At 53.5% G+C, this 21,820-nt stretch overlaps 11 protein-coding genes across 11 annotated transcripts; 5 read left to right on the forward strand and 6 right to left on the reverse strand.

Annotated features, from left to right (window-relative positions):
* Nucleotides 1-230: 230 nt before the first annotated feature.
* Nucleotides 231-420, forward strand: PHYSODRAFT_322842 (hypothetical protein; the record flags this gene model as incomplete). Its single annotated transcript, XM_009518285.1, has 2 exons — nt 231-258; nt 299-420. The coding sequence occupies 2 exons, from the start codon at nt 231-233 to the stop codon at nt 418-420; spliced, it is 150 nt and encodes a 49-aa protein (XP_009516580.1).
* A 78-nt stretch (nt 421-498) lies between these two features.
* PHYSODRAFT_476987 (hypothetical protein) lies at nt 499-2,175 on the reverse strand (the record flags this gene model as incomplete). The annotated part of the gene is made up of 2 exons (XM_009519762.1): nt 499-2,036; nt 2,106-2,175. Coding segments are annotated over 2 exons (1,608 nt in total), but the record flags the coding sequence as incomplete, so codon positions are not given.
* A 4,859-nt stretch (nt 2,176-7,034) lies between these two features.
* On the reverse strand, nt 7,035-7,409 carry PHYSODRAFT_469091 (hypothetical protein; the record flags this gene model as incomplete). Its single annotated transcript, XM_009518286.1, has 1 exon — nt 7,035-7,409. The coding sequence occupies one exon, from the start codon at nt 7,407-7,409 to the stop codon at nt 7,035-7,037; it is 375 nt and encodes a 124-aa protein (XP_009516581.1).
* Nucleotides 7,410-8,150: 741 nt separating this feature from the next.
* PHYSODRAFT_476297 (hypothetical protein) lies at nt 8,151-8,561 on the forward strand (the record flags this gene model as incomplete). Its single annotated transcript, XM_009518287.1, has 1 exon — nt 8,151-8,561. The coding sequence occupies one exon, from the start codon at nt 8,151-8,153 to the stop codon at nt 8,559-8,561; it is 411 nt and encodes a 136-aa protein (XP_009516582.1).
* Nucleotides 8,562-8,772: 211 nt separating this feature from the next.
* On the forward strand, nt 8,773-8,949 carry PHYSODRAFT_378000 (hypothetical protein; the record flags this gene model as incomplete). The annotated part of the gene is made up of 1 exon (XM_009518288.1): nt 8,773-8,949. A coding segment is annotated over one exon (177 nt), but the record flags the coding sequence as incomplete, so codon positions are not given.
* Nucleotides 8,950-12,472: 3,523 nt separating this feature from the next.
* Nucleotides 12,473-13,195, reverse strand: PHYSODRAFT_418632 (hypothetical protein; the record flags this gene model as incomplete). Its single annotated transcript, XM_009518289.1, has 1 exon — nt 12,473-13,195. A coding segment is annotated over one exon (723 nt), but the record flags the coding sequence as incomplete, so codon positions are not given.
* Nucleotides 13,196-13,258: 63 nt separating this feature from the next.
* PHYSODRAFT_476901 (hypothetical protein) lies at nt 13,259-13,789 on the reverse strand (the record flags this gene model as incomplete). The annotated part of the gene is made up of 1 exon (XM_009518290.1): nt 13,259-13,789. A coding segment is annotated over one exon (531 nt), but the record flags the coding sequence as incomplete, so codon positions are not given.
* Nucleotides 13,790-14,966: 1,177 nt separating this feature from the next.
* On the forward strand, nt 14,967-15,361 carry PHYSODRAFT_353624 (hypothetical protein). The gene has a single exon (XM_009518291.1). The coding sequence runs from the start codon at nt 14,971-14,973 to the stop codon at nt 15,223-15,225; it is 255 nt and encodes an 84-aa protein (XP_009516586.1). The 5' UTR covers nt 14,967-14,970; the 3' UTR covers nt 15,226-15,361.
* A 292-nt stretch (nt 15,362-15,653) lies between these two features.
* PHYSODRAFT_471648 (hypothetical protein) lies at nt 15,654-16,646 on the reverse strand (the record flags this gene model as incomplete). The annotated part of the gene is made up of 1 exon (XM_009518292.1): nt 15,654-16,646. One exon carries the CDS (start codon nt 16,644-16,646, stop codon nt 15,654-15,656), a length of 993 nt encoding a protein of 330 aa, XP_009516587.1.
* A 315-nt stretch (nt 16,647-16,961) lies between these two features.
* PHYSODRAFT_263490 (hypothetical protein) lies at nt 16,962-17,438 on the reverse strand (the record flags this gene model as incomplete). Its single annotated transcript, XM_009518293.1, has 2 exons — nt 16,962-16,970; nt 17,070-17,438. The coding sequence occupies 2 exons, from the start codon at nt 17,436-17,438 to the stop codon at nt 16,962-16,964; spliced, it is 378 nt and encodes a 125-aa protein (XP_009516588.1).
* Nucleotides 17,439-18,701: 1,263 nt separating this feature from the next.
* PHYSODRAFT_349305 (hypothetical protein) lies at nt 18,702-21,558 on the forward strand (the record flags this gene model as incomplete). Its single annotated transcript, XM_009518294.1, has 1 exon — nt 18,702-21,558. The coding sequence occupies one exon, from the start codon at nt 18,702-18,704 to the stop codon at nt 21,465-21,467; it is 2,766 nt and encodes a 921-aa protein (XP_009516589.1). The 3' UTR covers nt 21,468-21,558.
* Nucleotides 21,559-21,820: the final 262 nt, after the last annotated feature.

A 21,820-nucleotide genomic window follows, 5' to 3' on the forward strand; every position in this document is an offset into this window, starting at 1 on the left:
TTTGTTGCATAAAAAAGCGACACTGCGTGTTGTGTGTATGCCATACCGTGCAGGTTCGGACGGCTCGGACATTCGGACAACCTTTAAAACTAAATGCTATTAAATGCTCCGTGAAGTGTGGTGCACATAAAATCTTTTGCAATCCTCTTCCATACAGCGGCTGTTTAGTGAACAACGGCTTGGGGACTGCGGCCAACAGCAGCAGCTGCAGCAGCAGCAAGACGTGCGTGATGTCGGCGCCGTGCGGGACGGCGGGTCGTACTGCGGCTGGTCCTCGGGCGGGGTGGTGGCCGTCGAGGCCAGCAGCAGCAGCGGGCTGAGGAGGACGAGGAGGTGGTGGAGGTGGCGGCCAACGGCGGGGTCGACGACATGAGAGGGATGCCTATGGCGGACATCTACTGTGACACTCACTTCGTGTAAGTAGATAACGAGATGGGTGAATGAATCAATGTATGATGTAACTGTGTGTTGGGACCTAACACTGGATCGCGACTACAATTACGTTGTGCTGTGATTGTTGTAGGGCTCAAGAACATGCACCGGTGCATCTTCAAGAACCTTGCCTTCCTGCTGAAGTCGCTGGTAATTCCTGATGCGGTCGTCTAGCTTGCCTTGAGCATACATCCGCTTCAAAACCTTAACAATTGTGCCATGCGACTTTGCTTTGGCGTTCTCAGCCTCCAGGAAAGCAAGAACGTTTGCATCGGCCTCCCGTCCAGAGCTCAGGATGCGTCCCTTTGCTGTGACCTCATCTCCGGTCACGTTGTATCCGGCTGGGAGAAAAACCCGCATAAAGGCCACGGCCACCTTGCCCTCGTGATAGCGCCGCCGGTTTGGACGCGCGCTTGGCAACGGGGGCAGAAACCACTCGTACCACACAGTCGTGAGTGGCTTTGCACGCGAATGCGCACGAGTTGCCGCGCCGCTTGCAGTATCCGACAAAGCGCTGGACGAGCTCGACAGGCTACCAGCTGCTGTTGTCGACGGAGCGGTGGTTACGTCCGATGGGTGCTCAAGCCGCTGCACCCGCTGGTTCAATGCCTTCACTTCGGCTGCTAGCCCTCCAAGGATCTGCGCCTGCTGCTCCAAGAGCAAGGTTTGCCTCCGCACGAGTTCGTCGTCTTTAACACGCCGTGGTGCCGGACTGCGTGGAGTGTCGTTCTTGGACGGCTGTAAGGTACGATGAATAGCCATTGACCATGCAGCAATTTCAGCCTCTGTTGCTTGTACCTGACTTAGTGCTTCTTGAACTCGTTTGATGTACAGTGACTCTGGCCTAAGCCGAAGCATGTCGGGGTAGTGGAGAATGGCGGTGGCGGTAAGTACGTCCACTACATCATCTCGCAAGCTGAGTCTCTCCGTGAACCCCTTCGCAGCCGAGAAAAGCCGGTCTTGAAGTAGGCGAATTCGATGCAGAACCAGAGGATCGAAGTCATCCAGTGTAGGTAGCCGCGGACTAGCTTTTAAATCCCATCCAGCTAACGACTTGCCGACAGTTTGATCTTCCTGCCTCGTGCCAACAATATAATTGAACGCTTTGCTCACAGCACTCATGCTCCAGCCTCCACGGTCTAGAATCCAAGGTGTGGTGATTTTGCTGTCACTATTCGCGTTTTGAGCAGCTTCACGCCGAAATGAATGCGATGATAGCCCTGTCGTCAGGTTAGTACCTTCGGTTTGGCAGACACCACTCCACTTCTGCAGTACGCGATTAACATACGCGTGAATTCCGGGGACTGTCGCTTTTTTTGCAGGTGCTTTTGGGGTCGGCGACTCAGAGTTGGAGGTTGCTGGGCACCTGGTACGCGCATCAAGTAGTTCGAGGAGCGGCGTTTCGCCAATTTCAGTCGGCAGGAGCTCTTGTGTATCCCGAGGAAGTTGATCCATGAGAAACTCGCTTGGAGTCGACTGCATAATTGTAGCCAAAGCTAGTGCGTGAATTGGGCAAGACGAAAAATCGTTTGGGTCGTGAAAAATCGACGCTCCTTGATACGAGGCAGACTTCATGCGCTTAAAGGTGATAAATAGACACCCACCTGTGCACCACGATTAAAAATACACAAGGTCAAAACCAAATTAGGAAAAATAAAAAGACAAGTACTTACCAGGGTAAACAGCGACCTGGTTTTTCACGAGACACATAGTGTCTGAAGACCGACCCAGCAAATACCAAAGAATGTTGAGAAGGGCTGCATCCTGGTAGGCCTGCACAGATACAGCCCCCTTCAATATCGCTAAGCTGAGCGAGCGCAGGTCGCTTTTCGTGCACGGTGGGGCCTGGTGCGTAAAGTCTGTGCCTCGCTTGGAGCAGAGTAGGTGGTTCTTGACGTTGCCAAAGTAGCTGGCGACCGAGTTCTTGGATAGCAGCGAGCCCTTCGAGCTTTCTTTAAATGCTAAATACACTGCAAATTTGTCGAGAACAATGTAGAGAGTATCGCCAGTTGAATCCTACAAACTCATAGATGGCGTTGACGGTGAAGCCCTCGGCGACCGCGAAGCGCTCGAAGGCGTTGAGAGCCGTCGAGCGAGCCCGCTGGGAGTTCCCAGGTATGAGCGCTTTCGTCGACATGAGTCGTTTCTTGAATGGTTAAGCTGCCTCGTCTGTCTGGCGCCCTCAAAATTAATATGTGTCCGAATATTGACGATATTGTCAGAATATTTGACTTACTGACTTTAACTATAGAAATATCAAATATTTTTCAGATGTTCGGACGAAATATGTCCGAATTGTCCGATTTGTTATTTACGGCACAGCATGAGATTTGAGGCACGCCCATTGGCTCACAAAGTATGAGAAAGTCTTCTGATAGGCCAAGCGCTAGTGTACTATTGCAATGCGAAATTCTAGATGTCCGAACGGACACGATATTCTACCATATCGTGTCCCGGGTTTGGGGCATTTTTCGCAGAGCAGACTACTACTTCCGAATTAGGCGGGATGGGACCAATCAGAGCTCTTTGTTGCGGCTCGAAGCGGGACGCTTTAGGGACGACACCCCCTCTTGTCCCGCTGGGATGTTGTGTGGCGCGGGCCGCGGGATACATAAAATTGAAAGGCAAATGTATCGGACTGCATCTCTAACACATTGCCAGGTCCTGGCAATAACCGAACTCGTCCCAATCTCGTCCCGCGATTGCGGGGAGATATAAGACTGGGCCTTACTTCGATTTTGCGTTGGCCATGCTACCGTAACTCGAGCATTTAAACTGTCAATTCGACCTTTTCATTCTGTCATGGGTCATAACTTTTATTATACCCTCCTCTTTCAGACACACGAGAAGATGATTTCACCTTGCGATCGATTTTCTTCTGTATGGATAGTTAATCAGAGAGATTAACTGAAAATCTTGTGCAATTTTCGTGGCATACATTGTTGACAGGCTGGTATTGTGTGAATCCCCACACGTATTGAAATGCGTTTAGGTGTATTAGATTGAACATTCCACTGAGACTTCGCCAAAACCTACTTCAATTATTTTTAACGATAATTGAAGTAGTTTTTTATGTGATCCAAAATGGGAGGTATATCTTGAGTTTTCCGTTCAACGATTTTGTATCCAACGCAAACGCTATCTAGCAGAGAGCCAAAGAGCTGCACCCGATGGTATGTCTTCTCCGGAGAAAAGGCTAGAAGCTAGCGCAAAAAGAATAACGACCGTGTATGAAACTGGAAGGAACCTAGTTCAAATTAATCGAGCTAGGAATGGCTCATGTGGGTCCATTAAAAACCTAGCTGCTGTCGCTCAGGCATTTTATCTACAAAGACTTTGGTTGGTATTATTCTTGCTTTGTGTGAGACTACATTGCGACCAGCAGGGATTCCCCCGAGCTCATTTACTACTGGTGGTGTATTAATTAATACAATTATGCACTACTTGATCCTGTTCTTGTCAAACAACTTCGAAGTACATCGTTACCGATGTTAGTTTAGAACATCCTAATGCTACATGAATACGGTACGGCCAGCTTAATACTTGATAAATGGCAATGGCATACTTGGACGAATTGAAGCAGACATGGGTTTTGTTGTTAGATATTCAGGCGACCCGGACGAAATACGTGTGTGACTGCGCCATGTTGTATCAATCAGCGTTTGAATGCTTCTAAGTTACGTCGTCGCTGTACGCCCCGGATTCCCGCGCGACAGGAAGCCCGAGCGGACGGTATCAAAGCGAAGGGCAAATACCCGGTGTTTCCTGCTCCTACAGGCGATCGAGATCTGCTAGACCTCAGTTATGACGTATCAAATTTGAAACAAATTGCTGGCTTCATCCGTTTTCCCAGCAGGTTCAGTTGAGCAGTTAGCCTGGCAGCGCTAAATCTTCAAATACACGGATTTTTCTTCTTTTGTCTCCTCCGGTAAGTTTCCGAGCAAAACACGGAAAAAGGTTCTGCCTAGGCGTCAGCGGAAGGAAGGAAGGAAAGTACGTTGATTAGCTATTTGTCGATGATCGTTCTGCTAAGTACAAAAGAACTAAAATTAAAACTAAATCCGTGAAATATTGATCCGACGAGCAGGAGGAGCCCGAAGCGTTGAAGTACCAACTCAACTAAACTCTGCGTTTTTCAATCCATCGGAGTGCATATCAGGACCTTAGTCAGGCAAAACAACTGTACTTTAAAATACGGCATTCCGTATGATGCAGCAAACCCGTTGGCCGCATCGCGTGATGTGATGATGAACATTGGGGGGGGTAAGTAAACAAACGTTTTGCGGTGCACGAACTTACGTCATTCTCAAACCGGCCACGAAGTTCCAAAGAGCAGCGAAGAAAACCCTCCTCGACAACTTCAATACCTGCAAATGTGTCGAATGTACCTTTTGCTGGTGGTCGTTGCCTTCGCTGCCTTCATCCAGGGTTTTGTTGCCGCTGAAAGCGCAAAACAAACTTGAAAAACAGCCGCAGTCGCTGATAGTCAATGCCGCGGTCTGAGATGCAAGACTAAAGGACCAGACGTCACCGATGTCAACGACGAAGAGAGAATATGGGCGCCAAACCTCGACAAACTGCGCTCCTTTGCCAAAGAGTCCAATGCTATCAAAAATCTCAAGGAGAGTCCCGTCCTGACCAAGTCGCTGAGCGCTAACCCCTCGCTTTTCAAGAAGGTGGAGACTGACCCTCAGCTCACCAAGGCGTTCGAGGGCGTGCAAAAGGATGCAGCTGTGATGAAGAGGACTAAATTTTTGGAGAGGAACCCTTCGTCGTGAAACTCAGGAGCGAGGTCAGCGATAATCCCAGTGCGCTCATGAGAGAAAACGCGAGGAAGGTCGGCGAGGCCGCGCTGAAATCTTCAAACAAGCCAAGCTTTCTGGACGACGATGTACTCCTCTTCTGGTTGTTCTTGGAGCTAATTGGTGTAGCGATCATACTCGCGATCCCAATTGGGGCTCTTGGCGGCGGTAGTCCAGTGGACCGACTCCAGTAGCCTAAATTCCGACAGGCTTCTTCTAAAGCCCCTTTTATCCAGCCAGCAGCCTCAGAGGAGAGGCGACGTAGTGCGGAGGCCCATCCAAACACAAAGTGAAAGCTATCCACTGCGATCTCTGCAATAAACATGAATGAAGCGTCGTTTTCAGCAGCAAATGCATTTCTGTGTCGTGCCTCGGATTCGGTGGCATTACTCCCCTTGTTGACTACTTCTGCTACCGCTGTCGCTACACGGGAGAAGCATAAGCATTGAGCCTCCGCTGACCACGCTCGACATCTTCGATGTGCTTCACGAGGAAGATATTCGACTACAGTGGTGAGTTCGACTTCAAAACGAAACTCTTCTACTCAATCCATGCTTCGTTTCCTTTTCACATGGATCTCCACTGGAGAAATGAGTGCACATCCTCCAATTCCTAACATGCATCACTCTGCGGAATCACACACGTCACGCGGTCGATGGAGCTATTCCACTACATGCACCACCTTGAGTACAGATGTTGGCAAAGTAATTGCATGCTCGTAAACATTTTGTGGGAGATAACCTTGCCTAGGCACTCAGCGTTCACCCGATTCGAAATAGCAGCAAACACTTCACCCACGCACACGAAGGAGGCCTGAATTGTGTTTTGACCGCAAAAAATACAGCATGCTATCTCTTAGCCTGCAAGCTGATTCTCCTTGACAATTTTAGTACTTCGTCCATCGTTGTGTCGATATGCTGCTGAAGTGGCCGCAATTCTGCTGCTGGGCTCATTCGCCGCGAGGAACGCGCTGAAGTATCCGGTTCACGGTACGAAAAGTGCCGGACGGCCTGAGCGACAAGAAGAATGTAGCGCTCAATGCCCTGCATCAATAGGAGGCTGCCTTGGCAAGCTGGGGATGTCGATCCCAGAGTCTGCAGACGTTGGACTCTCGCTCTGCTTACCAGCTATGTCAGCTATAGAGACTGACAAGCGGCTCTTCGCGACTTCAATCCTTCGAGCATATCTCTGCAGCTCGTGGTGGGTTTCGTCTTGCAGTGAGTTGCCATTTCTTCGGCTGGAAGCTGACAGTGTTACTTGGCAGAAAGCGATTTCTGCCACTGACCGCAGCAAACTCAGATCCAAATCCTTCAACAACTGCGCTTGGGATCCTCTCGCCTTCAAAGCCGACTCGTATTGCTCAACTGGAGTCCGCATGTTACGCGGTGGCTCGGTCGACCCTAGTTGGTTGTTGGTAGACGGACCCGCGAAGTTGCGGAGTCTGTTTCGTTGTTGTCATCGACGACAATGACGTTACCACATTTCGGCTGGTCCGAAGAAGAATGAGCTTGCTCCTGTGTCGCCTGCTTCCTGCGACTTTTCTTCATTTGATGTCGTGAGGTAGCGCCCGAGCTTTCGTCCGAGAAATACTCAATCAGGTCCGTGTCTTCTCCCGATTCGAAAACGACTGGGCGCTTTGGGGTGGCCTTGCCCCGACGAATTTCTCCAGCCACGGCTTCGGTCGCGCGAGGCGCCGACTTTTCTCGAGAGGACGAGCGGCGTACGTTAGGATTCACTCGCTGATCAGCATTTGGGATCAAATAGCGTGCACCACCTGCAGTTTCATATACAGAGTTATGCTCAAGATCGCCTTACTGAAGCAAGAAGCACTAACAACGCACCCTTTTCAAGCACGTAGGCGTACAGCTCGCCTTCGCCCACGACAAAGTCTTCGCCACGTTTCGCCTCCTCGCCTTTAGCTTTCCCTCCCGGTAGATAGTAGCGTTTGTGCTCTTCCAGCCCTTTGGGCTCGCACACCTCCCAGCCTCGAGCCTTGAGAACCTTCACGACTTCCGCCCCCGCGATGCCGATTTCCTTGAGCAGTTCCAATGGCGATCGACTATCGGACGAGTCGACTCCGCGTCTTCGGCTTCTGGAATTTTGTCGTGGGGACGGAGTTTGGCGCTCGGACGCCTCGGACGAAGACCGCGAAGGGTGGATGAACGACGTCTCCATCGTCGTCACCACAAGTGAAACGTTGACCAACAAAGGACAGCTCTGAAGTATAAACGGAGGCAGATGTACCAAGTTATTCTGGAGCGCCTCAAGCGTTGATCTAAAAGTATACTTAAGTGAGAAAAGTACACAATCAAATCAAGATCAGGCCCACATCAAAATCTAAAAGAGGCCCGCATCAAAACAGCTATCCACCGCCTATCCACGTTACAGTGCTACAGTGCTGTAGTCATATCGGTACATCCACCATTGGCTCTCAGGCAAGGCTCTCAGGCAGAAGCGCCGCCCGACTCAAGGCTTACGACTCGTGAGTCACAATCAAGAAGCAGCAGAAGGGCGGCCACACACCCGTGCCCACGCGCACAGCCCAGTCCCAGCAGCAGCAAGAGGTGCGCGAAGCCTTCGCTGCCTGCTCGAGCACCGAGAGCGCGGAGCCACTGTGTTGCGTGTGCGAGCCCCGTCGCCTGAAAGCCAAGCGCGGCGTCGTCGCCACAGCCCGGCCAAGCACCACCAGTGTCAGCTCAGTCAGCGGCCCCGTCGCTGCTGTCTACCCGAGAGCCACCAACAGCAGCAGCAGCTGCCGTAGCGAGAGAAGCCCGGCACTACCGTCTATCCGAAGAACGCCAGCAGCAGCAAGTAGAAGAGAGCCCGGGTGCAGCGCCGCCGCTGCCACCTACCTGAGCAGCACTGCCTACAGCAGCAAGACGAAACACAGCACTGTAGCCACCGCTAGAAGAGAAGATGGACCCAATACTCAAGGCAAACATTTGGAACGACGGCTACTTGATTGGCAACCTACATTTGTCTGCTGCTACTTTGAAGTCCGCTCTTGCTGAGTTGAAAGCCCTAGAGTTCCGACCAATCTTCGGTGAAGTGTACGAATTGGAGCGCGACTCCAAGCGGCTCCAAGCAGGTATCACGGTCTTTGGCCCCGCCATCGAGAAAATTTACAAGCGCATCAAACGAATTGTGAAAGAGTCGGAGGATGAGTGGTATACGAAGCGCAAGTTGTGGGCGGCTCTTAAGTCACTTCCCGGTGGTCTACGACAAGGTCTTCACCGAGACTTCCCCTCCTTTGAGACTAGCAAGGCTCTTTTAGAGAAAGGTGTGGTGCAGGCGTCAGTGATAATATCGCTGATGCCGAACACCTAGTTTTACATCTATCCTGGGTGGCGCCTACGTGGACCGTGACAAATGCACTGCCGTGCCGCTTGATGCGGGCAATTTCCTGCTTTTCCGTGGCGACCTAGTGCATGCTGGTGCTGAGTTCAAGGAGGAGAACATTAGGCTGCATTGCTACGTGCGAGTCCGCGGGATCAAGCAGAAGGCGGATGCTACAGAAGCGTCAGTGTTCAACACGTACATGTGTGAGTTCTGCAATATGCAATGCGATTCTCGCCGTCATCTTAGCAACCACCGCCGCTTCTGTAAGAACAACCCCGACAGAGAGAAGACAAAGGAAAAAAGGGAAAAGGCGGACGACCAAGGTGGGTATTGCAGTATTTGTGATATTCCATACAAGAAACGAAGTGCATACCATCAGCACAACCACCGACGCCACCCAAAGAAGCCGAAACGAACCGTTCGCGGGGATCTCGACGCGCGTGAAGACGGCGATCTGGAGGACGACAGTGAGGCTGTTGACGGTGACGGTCGCGTGGCAAGCAGCGACGAGGCCGAAGCTGAGAGCGACATCGAGGATGAAGTCAGTAGTGATGACGAAGAAAGCAGCGAGGAGGAGCAGAGCAGTGAAGAAGAGGACAGCAGTGGAAAGGAGGACAGCAGTGATGACGAAGAGTAAAGAGAATAGAAGAAAACCTCTGCAATACAGTGACTGCGTTTTAAATTCACTGAAATTTAGTTTGCTGATGACTTACTTGTATTCTTATTGTTACTGCTCAGTATTGTCAGCGATATAAACTGTCAGTGTCAGCGATCCAAAATGTCAGTGTTAGCTATCCATACTGGCAATGTCAGCGATCCATACTGTCAGTGTTAGCGATCCATACTGTCAGTGTCAGCGATCCATACTGTCATTGTCAGAGTTACAACCTGGATTTACAATTGGCCGGCATGCTGACGGCGGCGAGGACAAGAACAGCGAGTGCTGCGAGGACGACAGGAGCCATGAGCGCAGCGAGGACGACAAGCGGTAAGTACAGCGACGATAGCGATCAGTACAAGGACGACGAGGACGGCAAGAGCCTCAGACCAAGATGCATGTGTAGGAGAGGGCAGACTTCGCCTTCTCCCTTGAGCCAGAGAAATCGTAGTACGAGAGCGTCAGTCGCGACACCGGCCTGGTGCACGCGATTGCAACACGACTGTAGTTATACGTACCAGAGCGAGCATTGACGCTTACGTGTCGGTGGTGACTCCGGAGGAACAGTGAGTATTGCAGCCTCACGGCGTTGCAACCCCGGTATTGCAGCCCGGTTCCAGACTTCTGTCGCCGCCCAGAGGTAATTAGCAGCCCCAAGAGGTGACAGAGAGAGAGCAAGTGAGATCACCGAGGCAGGAAGTCGGGTCAGCGCTAAACACCTCCGGCGTTCCCAACTGACCCAGAGTCTGTACGAGGAACGAGGCGGTCAACCCAATTGCGTATCTGCGTGTGTTGATTAGATTGTGGTCGCCACCTTAGCCACCAGACACCGAGCTAAAGTACACGGCTCAGGACTGGCACAGACCAAGGGACGGGCAGGCGTAAGGTGTCGATTGTTACTTCAGCGTCAGTGTTAGCGATCCATAATGTCAGCTTCAGCGATCCATACTGGCAGTGTCATCCATTCATACTGCAAACTAAAAATAATAGGTTCTCCAGCTAACCCCTACTAAGCTGCAGGCGATATGATTAATAATTTGCATCCGTTTTATGTTGAATTATCGCTAGAAAGGTGTGAGGCAGTGAATAGTACTCACCAAGCGGGAAAGCACCAATACGCGGTGTAGAAGAATGTTGAAGGTCTTTTTGTAAAATTCACCTCTTCAAGATCGGTATATTATCTTTGTTTATTTAAAAGCTCAAGACATAGCCATATTGTTTCTTAGAACGTTAGAAACCTAGCTGGGTACGTTTAAGTGCTGGTGAAAGAATTGTAAAGTGGAGCGATAGAGTACAGCTTCAAAATACATCCTGATATTTTGACTCATTAAAAATGGTATTGGATCTCTAGTGCGCTTCTTGCCACAGGAGGGCGGCCTGATCGGTATGGCTGCCAAACAATACCTTGCCCAAATGGCGTGGCGTGGGCCGTGTTGGACGCGAGCATTCGAGAAGCCCCCCAGATGTGGGAAATCCCCCAATTGGTCGCGTTGAAGATCGTAGGCAGTTGGGGACTTTCGGTTTGCTGGACGACTGTTGGCCCTTGAAAGTAGGTCTGCTGCGCGTTGAACGGAAACTGTGGGAGTACAGTGGCCGAGTCGGCACATGTGAAGTTGTCAGATGCAGTCTCACTTGGAGTCACAGTTGATGGCGGTAGTGTCGGCTGTGTTGCAATAGGAACTTCCACGGTTGTACGACCTTCCTCGGTTTGGCCTCGCTGCTTCTTGCGTACTCGACGGTCATTAAGCCGGTCACAGCACCGCCCACCCGAATACCGTCTATCGCCTCTTAGCATCTGTGCGCCAAGTACGTGACAGCAATGCCCCATTTTCGCGAAATACCGACATTCACATGTGCCCTCGGTAATGTCCACAGTCCACCCTTCTGCTGGCATCTTCATTCGATGAGCTGTGGCGAAGTGGATCCGCGAAATTTGCAGATCGCGGGGGTCCTCTTGCACACGGCGCCCGAACTGCCGACTAACGGAGGGGGTACTCCGATCTTCCGTGAAGTTGCTGATCCTCACCTTGCGTACCCGTCGGTGGGCTGGATCGCTCTTCGGGTGATCTCGAGAAGACGCGCTTGGGGTTCAGTCTCGGACTGTCTGGTGGACAGCGGGAACTTGTGGCAGCAACGCGGATATGCTTCACGCTGTGCCGGAGTAGTTGTGGCGGTTTCGATCTGGGGTTGTCTAGATCGACACTCGCCGACCAGGTGTGATCTTGGCCTGAGGTTGCCTTGTGGTCGGTGTGTGACCTTCCTTTCCTTTCCTTGCTTGCCGCTTCCTCTAGCGGTGGGCAGAAGTGAGGGTTGACGGACGCTGGGTCAAGCTATCCTGGCGTCCGAGGTTCCTTGATCTTGGGGTGTAAGTCGACTTGCGTAGCGTCGGGTGGGCCAAAGTATATCCCGTGCCCGGTATTGCGAAGGCGAAGACCACTTGTGAAGAAGGAGGTAAAATCAACTCTGTTTAAAATGTTAGCTTGTTTTAAGTCCTTGTCCTATCGTTCTCCTGCACTCCTGCGCTCGTGCAGTCTGTGCGCGTGCTCTCTAGCTCCCTTGAACGTTGGTGGTGTCGCTGGCTCTCTGCCCGGTGTCTGCGCAATCCGTGCGGTCGAGATCATCACTCTTTCTCCAAGATCGCGTCATCCCCGCCAAGATCGATATCGTCGACTTGGATCGATTACGCCGGGGTTTGGCTCTCAAGCACCTCCAGAGATGTTGTTCACCTTGATGTTGCCCCCTTGACCTTCTTGCTGGTTACTATCGTGCCAGACTACGCGTCGCCACGCTTTGCCGATCTTGGTCCACACTGTCGATCTTGGCCATCTTGTTGATCTTGGGTATCCGCGCGAAAATATCTCCATCCACTACACCACAGAGCCATATACAGTGACCACTTCCATGCGTGATTGTGCAGAGCGGAAGCCTTGCGCCGTTGCCGTCGTCCAAGCCTCTCCTGCAACTGACCTGTTGTCTTGCTCGTGATAAGCCGCACAAAAGCCTGATTGGAAGCTTCTGCCAAACGCTTCGTCTCACTGTTGAAGGAGCTCAATTGAACAATTCTCACAATACGCGCCTCGCCCGTCTCGTACAGCACTAACTGCTGGGCATGGACTAATTTTCGGGCCGTGTTCACTAGTGTCGAAGGTGGGTTTCCAATCGACGCGGCAGGTTTGAAATTATCTGCCGTCACATCTTCACATATCACTGAAAGTTTTCGAAGCAGCCGCTGGGTGTCGAACATCTTCTGCATCAAATGTCGTTTGACACTAGCATTGAACGTTTCACACGGGTTATTCGTTGTAGCGTAGCCAGGGGGTGTGTGAAAGGCTTGCCAACGCCAGTAACGACTTAGAATCCACTGTTTCTCGAAGTAATTGGCAAAATCTTGGAGAACTCGGACTTTTCGCCATTGTGCCAGAATCGTATCACGAATTTGATAGAACTCCATGAGGCTCGCTGAAAAGTGCATCGCAATAATGCCCTTGTAAACCATAGCACCGGCAGCATCATCAAGCTGGCGTGTTCGCTTTCTCACGTTGTAAAGTACATGAAAGAAGCACATTAAAAATGTGGCACCTCGGAATTGAGGTGAGCTCTGCAGTGCATTGTACTGGGCATCTTCTGCATCGCCAAGAACCGCATCGATCTTGGGATACTGGGAGAACAACTTGTGGTATACTTGCAACACGGCCGCACGAACTGAGGAGAACTCTACGTGAGTCAAGCGGCTAACGACAAATACAGCCGCCAGGTGATACTTTCTGGAGTAGTCGCTAAATCCACACGTAATGACCGGGTAACCGATCTCACTGAGCTTGAATGTAGCATCGAGATGAAACAAAGCAAAAATATTCGACTCTTGGAAACTTCTCAACTTCTCCAGCAGGCCCACCGTCGACACACCCAACACCAAAGCATCGTCGTCTTCACCCTTCCCGATACGAGGAAAACCATCGTCATCCAGAGTGGCTCCAAACATGAACGCTTTGTCTGCATCTATTCCAGAGTGTAAGGGGAACTCGCGCACCAATTTCTGCAGCGATTGAACCGAGTTTCGCTCTCCATGCTTCGCTCGCAAGCTTTTGACGCATCGAGCGACCTGTTCATACGTAGGCACCCCGTTCAGCGGCGGAGCTTCGCTGTAGCGACGCAGCCCTGACCAAATGTGCCGCGGCGCCAAACCAGTTTCATCCATGTCTCCGATGTACGTTCGCATTGCAGGGGTGATCACCGCACGATGCACCCCACCGCATCCAGCACTTCCACGAGTATGCTCAACTGCTGTACCAAGGATTCTCCATGCATTTGTGCTTGGGCACTGCCACACCTTCCATACTTTCACGCACATGGGCTTCTTGTTTCCCTTGGGCACGGCTAACGCGATGCATGTAACACTTGAGCACCGTATGCGCCTTTCATCCATTTCGTGGTCACCTGGGCAGATTTGGCACGTCTCCTTAACACGCTTGACGTAGGCACTGGAGCAGCAGATTCTCTCGAGTCGCTCTTTTACGTAGCTTTCAGTGTTCTGCCCGGAAGCGACGATTTCCCACATAGTTCTCTCGTCGCGCGTCTCGTGTCTTTCAGCGTTCTTGTAGCGCAGTTGGCGGAGAGCGGTGGACAACTTATAGTCTCGTCTGCTCTTCTCGACTTCTGCGCAAGTTGATCACTCCTGGCCTTTCATTTTAATGTGTGATCACTGTATTTTAGGAGAAGTCTAATATACAGTGGACCACACTACCATCAAATTTGTTTTGATTCGGTCCGAATAGTGTTTGATTTTCGACAATTACGCAGTCTGGTTTTGACCAAGTCTTTTTGTGTTTGATCGTGCCCCATAAGTGTTTGATTTTGCCCCGAACGTGTTTGATTTCAACCCAGTCTCATACTTAAGTACTTGATTTCAGTGTAACATAAAATCGGGCAGAATTAGCAGCAGAATTAGAAATCTGCAGGGCAGGATTATCCGACTGCAAGTGTTGCAGGATGCGGTGCCACGCCGCGTTCTGGGCCTTCGTGCAGCAGCACGGCACGGCGCACGCGGTCACGATCGCCACGCACCGAGACGAGGACGCGGCCAAGATGACCAAGTGGCTGCTGAACCGCCAGGGCAAGCAGCTCCGGAACTTGTGGCTCGCGCTGTCGCCGGCCGAGCGCCAGGAGCTGATGGAAGCGATGCCTGACCCGATTTTCCCCACGACGGAGAACGGTATCTACGACGAGAGGCAGGACCGGAAGATCAGATACTTCCAAGAGCTGCACAGCGCCCAGCAGGCAGCAAGCTCTGCTACTTCAGCAGAGAGCAGAATTGATAACTCTGCACCAGCGGAGACGTCATTCATCAGTTCTGCAGCAAGTACTTCAGAAGAAGTGCAATCTTCAAGACATCCTCCGAGGACTAGAAGCCGTGGTGCGGGTCACAATGAGGCTGAACAGGTGACGGACGACATGTCTGCAGAGTTGTCGGTGGCAGAAGATTTGTCAAGTGGCGAAACTTCTGCACAGGAACCGAGGCGCAAACGACGCAAGAAGCTCGTCACAAGGAGCAAGAAGACTCCTGACCAAGCCACTCGTCAAGGCCGACAGCTACTCGTGCCGAGTATAAGAGTCCGTGGTGGTCAACAAATGGTGTCAGAACTGCCCACTGCTCGTCGAAGCCGCAGTCAACGCGAAGAATTAACCCGTGCAAGCACAACTCACGAGCTCAGTCAGCAGCCAGAGGTGACTGGGTACGAGATGGCGCTAAGTGCTCGAGGCTGGCGTGCTCAGTTGCTGAAGGACGTGGATCTGCACTTACTTCGGGCTGTGGCAGAAATTGCAGGCTGTCTTGAATCAACTGAGGGGCTGAATTCGGGTGAAGCGGTTGGAATCGACTTGACGCAAGCTCTGAGAGAGTTGGAGATGGCAGCGGGAGAGTTCAAGCGGCGCAGAGGCGACTGTCGTCCCTGGTCGCAGCTACAGTCGCTCAGGCTGAAAGTTTCTCTGGTGTAGAGGGAACAAACTCCGTGCACGGTATCAATACGCCTCGGTTCGTGTCAACGGGTCAAGGCAGTTTGGTGCTCATGAGCGATATCGAGTGGTATCTGCTGATGATGAGCGAAGCTGTGCGTCGATATCGCCGGGCGATCGGTCAGTGTGGGCTGTCTACTGCTCTAGATGGACAGGCAGATGACTCCGCCGATTTGTGGCCGTTACAGCTACACATTGAAGGGCTGATGGCAGAGCTGAAGGAGCTGTCCGCGAGTATTTATGCCCAGGCTAAACACCAACTCGCTGGTACTTAAGTACTTTTAAGTATGTCGCAGTTTGCTGAGGAAAAACTCCTAATGGTGGCTTAGTTTTCGTTGCCAGACTCAATGAGACCAAACATTTGTTCATCTTGTTATGACCTTAATTAAAGTGACGCACCTCCTCTCATCTTAGGACATTGATCTCCACTGGAACTCGGGCGAAATGAGCGCCTGATCGAACACTTGACTCACGTCCTCAAAGCTTCCCAGCAGACGCAGCATTGGGGTCAACATGTCGCTCTGTGATATCACGCTCGTCACGCGGCTGGTCGAACTATCCCAGTCAAAGCGAGCCGAACCACGCATCACGATGCGCTGACCCACAAGTTTGCACGCCAAGCTACTGCTTTTCTTCAGGTAAGGAAACACGTTGCTCAACGTTCGATTCGTGATCGTCACGCTTGTTGTCATGGTCGCATTTAGCGACATCTTGCTGCTCTTTTGCAAGTTTTCTAGCTCCACTTCGACGTCGTCGAACCATCGCAGAAAGCACCAGCTCCTCCGCATGGCCTCGATGCCATATTCCGTGTTGAAGACAACGTCTGTAGCCATCGTGGTGCGCACGAAATCTAGCTGGACGGTTCTGACATTTGCGCTCGCGTGGAGTCCGTGGCGAAATTGTCGGAAATAGTCCGCGACTACATCCCAGAGGCCCTTCTTGGTCGTAACACCTGCGGGTAAGCCAAGACGTTGGTACCTCAGCGTGTGAATCTCTGCCCAAAGCTGCTGCGTGTCCTTCTCGCGAGTTGGAAGCAGATCTGCTTGCTTCTTTCTGTATCGCTCTTGGTTTGGGCGATGTTGTATTCGTCCAACGTGCCCACTGAGCCCCAGGAATTGAGGGATCGTAGCCTCGCCACTGGCGAGAATTTGTTGCGACTTGGAGCTGAAACTCGTTGGGGTCTTTTGCCTCTTGTAGTGTTGATCTTTCGATGTGGCGTGCGGTGGATGGCTTTGTGTAACTCCACGTGTTTGCTTACGGGGTAGTGGCGGATCCTGACGACTGGCAACGATGATGACGTTGTCATCATCGTTGGCTGCCCGCGTGGAGTTTTGAGCCAAACTTGCAACGACTTCATCACTCAGGAGGTGGCTGTTCGGTGGCCGAAGAGTGCTGGACTGCATGGCAGCTAGACGGGAGGTTTGCGTACGGGGTCGGGAAATGTGAAGTGGCCACTCGAAGCCAATAATTTCTCGTGGTCCCAACGTCTTACTTAAGTAAGAAGTAATGCTCGTAATCTATCGATCTTCATAATCACCGAAGAAAACCGTGTGCAAAGGAACACAAACACCACTGGCCGCCAACACGAATGAAAAAAAAGCAGTGAAGTATACACTTCTTAGTGAGAATCGAACACGACTTAACTGCCTTCATACTAGAAGGGCTTCATCAGCCTGGTCAACGCGTAGTCAAGATAGCCTTAAATGTTGCTGTCCAAATCAGAACCACTACAAACGGAAATGAATACGACTCTTTCAATTATGTTGCAGCATCGATCTCCACTGGAATTCGGGGGAAATGAGTGCGTGCTCAAACACTCGACTTACGTCCTCCAAATTCCACAGCAATCGCAACGTAGGCGTCACCATGTCACTCTGCGAAATCACACTCGAAAAGCGTCCGATTGAATTGTTCCACCCAAAGCTGGTCGAGCCGCGCATGACGATGCGTTGTCCCGCCAATTTGTCGGCCAATTTCCTGTCGGCCACGGAGCTGAGTAGGTGCGAAAACACGTTGGCGAGAGTTCGGTGCGTGATCGTGACGCTGGTTTTCGTGACGGCAAGGACCGAGTCTTCCGTGGTTTTGTGCAGACTCGTCAGCTCCACTTCGACTGCGTCGAACCATTGCGAGAAGCACCAGCTTTTGACCATGGGCCCCGGGCCGTACTCCGTGTTGAAGACGCCGTCCGGAGCCATCTTTGTCTGTACGAATCGCATTTGATCCCTGGTGAGCTGGGACCCGTAGCGGAAGAGGCGAAAATAGTGGCCCGCTGTACTCCACACATCGCATTCAGCCGATGGTCTGACTGCAGAAATGCGGTGCTCCAGCGCGTTGACCTCGGATCGTAGCAGCTGGACTTTGCTTCCGAGGATGCTGACCAAATTGGTTTGCTGTGTCTCGGGCTGTCGAACGATATAATGGCCACGGCCTTCACTCTGCTGGATCTCGGAGCCGAAATGTGTTCTATCGCCATTCGGATACTGGCTCAGCTGGAACTGGCACGGGTCATGGTTGGATTCACGATGAGCTTCACCTCGTTGGCCTGGGTTCGTGGAAAACCGGAAACTGCGGTCGGACTTGTCAGCACGACCGCTATTTGCACGCGAGACGCACTTGACTCTTCCAAGTACTTCGTCGCTTAGGAGGTTGGCGTTGGGTGGGAGGAGGATGCTGCCACTGCCCATTGTTGACCAACTCGCTCCGAATGGCAAGAACTGGAACTGGAGTTCAAGGGAACCATTCGCGAAGAGCCCAGTCGTAATCAATTCAAGAATAATCCAAGTCAATCACGAAGGTACATCTGACTGTAAATACTACAGATATGTGCAGTATATAGATTGGTGGTCGGCGATCTGGAGCCGGAAACGATGCACACCGGGCACAAGCACGCAGCCAACTGTATTTGCTTACAGAAGTACCACACTAAGCCAGAAGGACGTGTTCTAGCCGCATTCACTACGTGAATATATGTATGGCGACTACGGTGCACTGTACTTGAATGCTGTTCTATCATTCTCCAGTTTCTTCATTGGCAAGCAGTCAACGTAAACTGTACTGTGTTTTTTTGTGCAAATTTGGAATGGACCAAGAAATGATAAGATACTCGCTTGTGCTAGACGAACTCCAATAAAGGATACACGAACAAATTGTATTCTTTCTTCGACTACTGAAGTAATATGACGAGCGGACTCGAAAAATGCACCAACGACGCACAAGCTCCTCAAACGAACCGCCCTCAAAGCCAATGCAAAGACAACCAGAACACGGTGCAGTAGAAAAGCGCAAGTTGAAGTCGTGTCGTCCGCCCGCGTTATGTGGCGCACACCATCTGTCTCCCCCGTCCAAACCGATAAAAGATACGTGTCAACGCGGGCGGAATCTCATTGCCCAAGTCGCCGTCCAAAGCCCAAGGCTCCCTCCCAGTAGACCTCTCCCCCCCCCCCCATACACAGCAAGCCATGGCGTCGGGCCACGCCACCGTGAAGGCAGTCCTGTCGGGCGACACGCTGGTGCTCATGGGCGCGGCCACCAACGGCCCGCCGCCCGAGCTCATGCTGACGCTGTCGTCGCTGCAGGCGCCGCGGCTGGCGCGCTCGCCCGAGCAGAGCAGCGAGCCGTACGCGTGGGCGTCGCGCGAGCACCTGCGCCGCCTCTGCGTCGGCAAGCAGGTGCGCTTCAAGGTCGAGTACCGCGTGGCCGCCATCAGCCGCGACTTCGGCTCCGTGTGGCTGCCGCCCAACGCGCGCGGCGTGGAGGAGAACCTGTGCGTCATCCAGGCGCGCACGGGCTACGCCAAGGTCAAGACGCCCGAGCAGTCGCGCGACGGCACGTGCGTGGACATCGAGAAGATGCTGCAGCAGGAGCAAGTGGCCATCAGCGAGAAGAAGGGCATGTACGCCGACGCGGACGCCGAGTCCAACGCCACGGTGCAGTGGCACGGCGCCGACGCCGCCGCGCTCGTGAGCGAGTACAAGGGCAAGCTCGTGCCCGCCATCGTGGAGGCCGTGCGCGACGGCGCGTCGCTGCGCGTGATCCTCAAGCCCTCGCTGCAGCTCGTCAACTTCGGCCTCTCCGGCGTGCAGTGCCCGCGCGTAAACCCGCCGATGAACGCGGCCACGGAGGGCGACGGAGAGAACGCGGCGCCCGTGGGCCCCGCGCCGCACGCGCGCGAAGCCAAGCACTTCACGGAGGTGCGTCTGCTGCACCGCGACGTGGAGCTCAAGCTCGAGGGCGTGGACAAGTACGGCAACCTCTTCGGCAGCGTCGTGCACCCGTCGGGCCGCAACATCAGCGTCGAGCTGCTCAAGAACGGCTTTGGCCGCATGGCCGACTGGAGCTCGGCCTTCACCAGCGCCTCGGCGCGCGCCTCCATGCGCACGGCCGAGAAGGAGGCCAAGCAGCAGAAGCTGCGCGTGTGGCGCGACTACGAGGCGCCCGTGCTGCAGTCGGACAAGCACATCACGGGCACCGTGGTGGAGATCATCAGCGGCGACTGCCTCGTGGTCTACGTGCCCGATGCGGCCACGCCCGCCGAGCAGGAGAAGCGCATCTACCTCAGCTCGCTGCGCGCGCCGCGTCTCGGCAACGCGCGTCGCCAGGAGCCCAACGCGCCGTACGCCGCCGAGGCGAAGGAGTTCCTGCGCCACCGCGCCATCTCCAAGACCGTGCACATTGAGGTGGAGTACGAGAAGCCCAGCCCGTCCGGCCAGGGCGACGTCATGACGTTCGCCTCCGTGTTCCTCGAGCCGACGGCCAACGCGCTGAAGAAGAACCCGTCGGCCAAGGGCGCCAACCTCGCTGTCGACGTCGTGGCCGCTGGTCTGGCTGAGGTGGTGCGCCACCGCCCCGACGAGGAGAAGAGCGAGTACTACGACGACCTGGTGACGGCCGAGACCAAGGCGCAGACGCAGAAGAAGAACCTGCACTCCACCAAGGAGCCGCCTGCCACCGAGCGCCGCGTGACTGACCTGTGTTTCGATGCCACCAAGGCCAAGCAGTTCCTGCCCTTCCTGACGCGTGAGCGCTCGACGCGCGCGGTCGTGGAGCACGTGTACTCGGCTACGCGCGTGAAGCTGTTCGTCCCCAAGGAGAACTGTCTGATCAACTTTGTGGTTGCCGGCATCAAGTGCCCGCAGCCTGCCCGTCACGGAGCCCAGGGTGTGATTGTTGCCCCCGCTGAGCCTCTGGGCGAGGAGGCCAAGCTGTTCACCAAGCGCAATGTGATGCAGCGCGAGGTTATGGTGGAGATCGAGGACATGGACCGTGGCGGCAACGCCTTCGGTCCTCTGTTTGTGGTGCCCAGCGGCGGCAAGCCTCAGCGCGACGACCAGCACAACTTTGGCGTGCGTCTTCTGGACGAGGGTCTGGCGTGGGTCGACTCATTTAGTGTGGAGCGGACGGCGCTTGGCAACGTGCTGCAGCGCGCCGAGGAGCGTGCCAAGGCCCAGAAGAAGAAGTACTGGGCCACGCACGACGCCCAGGCTCAGGCCAAGGCTGCCCAGGCGAAGCAGGTCAAGACGAAGGACGACGTGATCCCGCGCGTGAAGCTCTCGGAGATCGTGAACGGCACGCACTTCTTCATTCAGAACGTGGGCGACCGCAACTGCGCGGCTGTGGAGGAGAAGATGAAGGCGTTCACGCGCACGCACGGACTGGCAGGCAAGGCCTTCGAGGTGCGTCGCAACGCTGTGTGCGCCGCTCTGTTCGATGACGGCAATGGCCCCGCCTGGAACCGCGCCAAGGTCGAGTACGTGCACCCGGACGGCTCCGCCCGCGTCCGCTTCCTCGACTACGGTAACGAGGCCACCGTGACGGCCAACCGTCTCCGCCCGCTCGACGCCGATGTGCTGCAGCTCCCCCCTCAGGCCAAGGAGGCCGTGTTCTCCTGGATCAAGCCGCTGGCCGCCACGGAAGAGTTTGGTTCCGACGCTGCCATGCGTCTCGGCGAGGTTGCGTGGGGCAAGACCCTTTCGTGCCGCGTTCACAGCACCGAGGACCACGGCCGCCTCCAGGTCTCGCTGTACCTGCCCGACGGCAAGAGTGTTGCCGAGAACCTGCTGGAAGCCGGACTGCTACGCACTGATCGCAAGGCTCTGCGCTCCGTGTTGCCGTTCCAGAAGCCGGTTGTCGACGGCCTGCTCAACGCACAGGAGATCGCCAAGCAGCAGCGTCGTTGCCTGTGGCAGTACGGCGACATCGAGTCTGACGACGAGCAGGGCCTCTAGACGTGTCGAAAGACCAACCATAGGAGTTCATAGCACTTTCAACTCGACGTAAAAATGTAAAGAAACTTAAGGAAGTGATTGACAACTACGCAAACGTTCTTGAAGCGAGTAGCTACGCATACTGTATCACTCGAGCGCAGGCATGTCGTCAAACTCCTCGGCCTCCGCTTTCAGTTTCTCCTGCTTTTCAAGCTTCTTGTTCTTGGCCTGCAGGCGGTCAAAGATCTTCTCCTTGTAGAGCTTCTTCTCGTCCTCTTTGTACTTCGCTGCGTACTTGTTCAGCAGCGCCTGCACACAACGTCAGGTCAGTGAACGAACGAATGCAATCACTTTAAAACAACCATAGGCAGGCA

Source organism: Phytophthora sojae (genome assembly GCF_000149755.1).
Source record: "Phytophthora sojae unplaced genomic scaffold PHYSOscaffold_1, whole genome shotgun sequence".
NCBI lineage: Eukaryota > Oomycota > Peronosporomycetes > Peronosporales > Peronosporaceae > Phytophthora > Phytophthora sojae.

What these genes read in the sequence shown, in the direction of transcription:
- PHYSODRAFT_353624 (XM_009518291.1), top strand. Translation starts at nt 14,971, where the DNA reads ATGGCGCTAAGTGCTCGAGGCTGGCGTGCTCAGTTGCTGAAGGACGTG.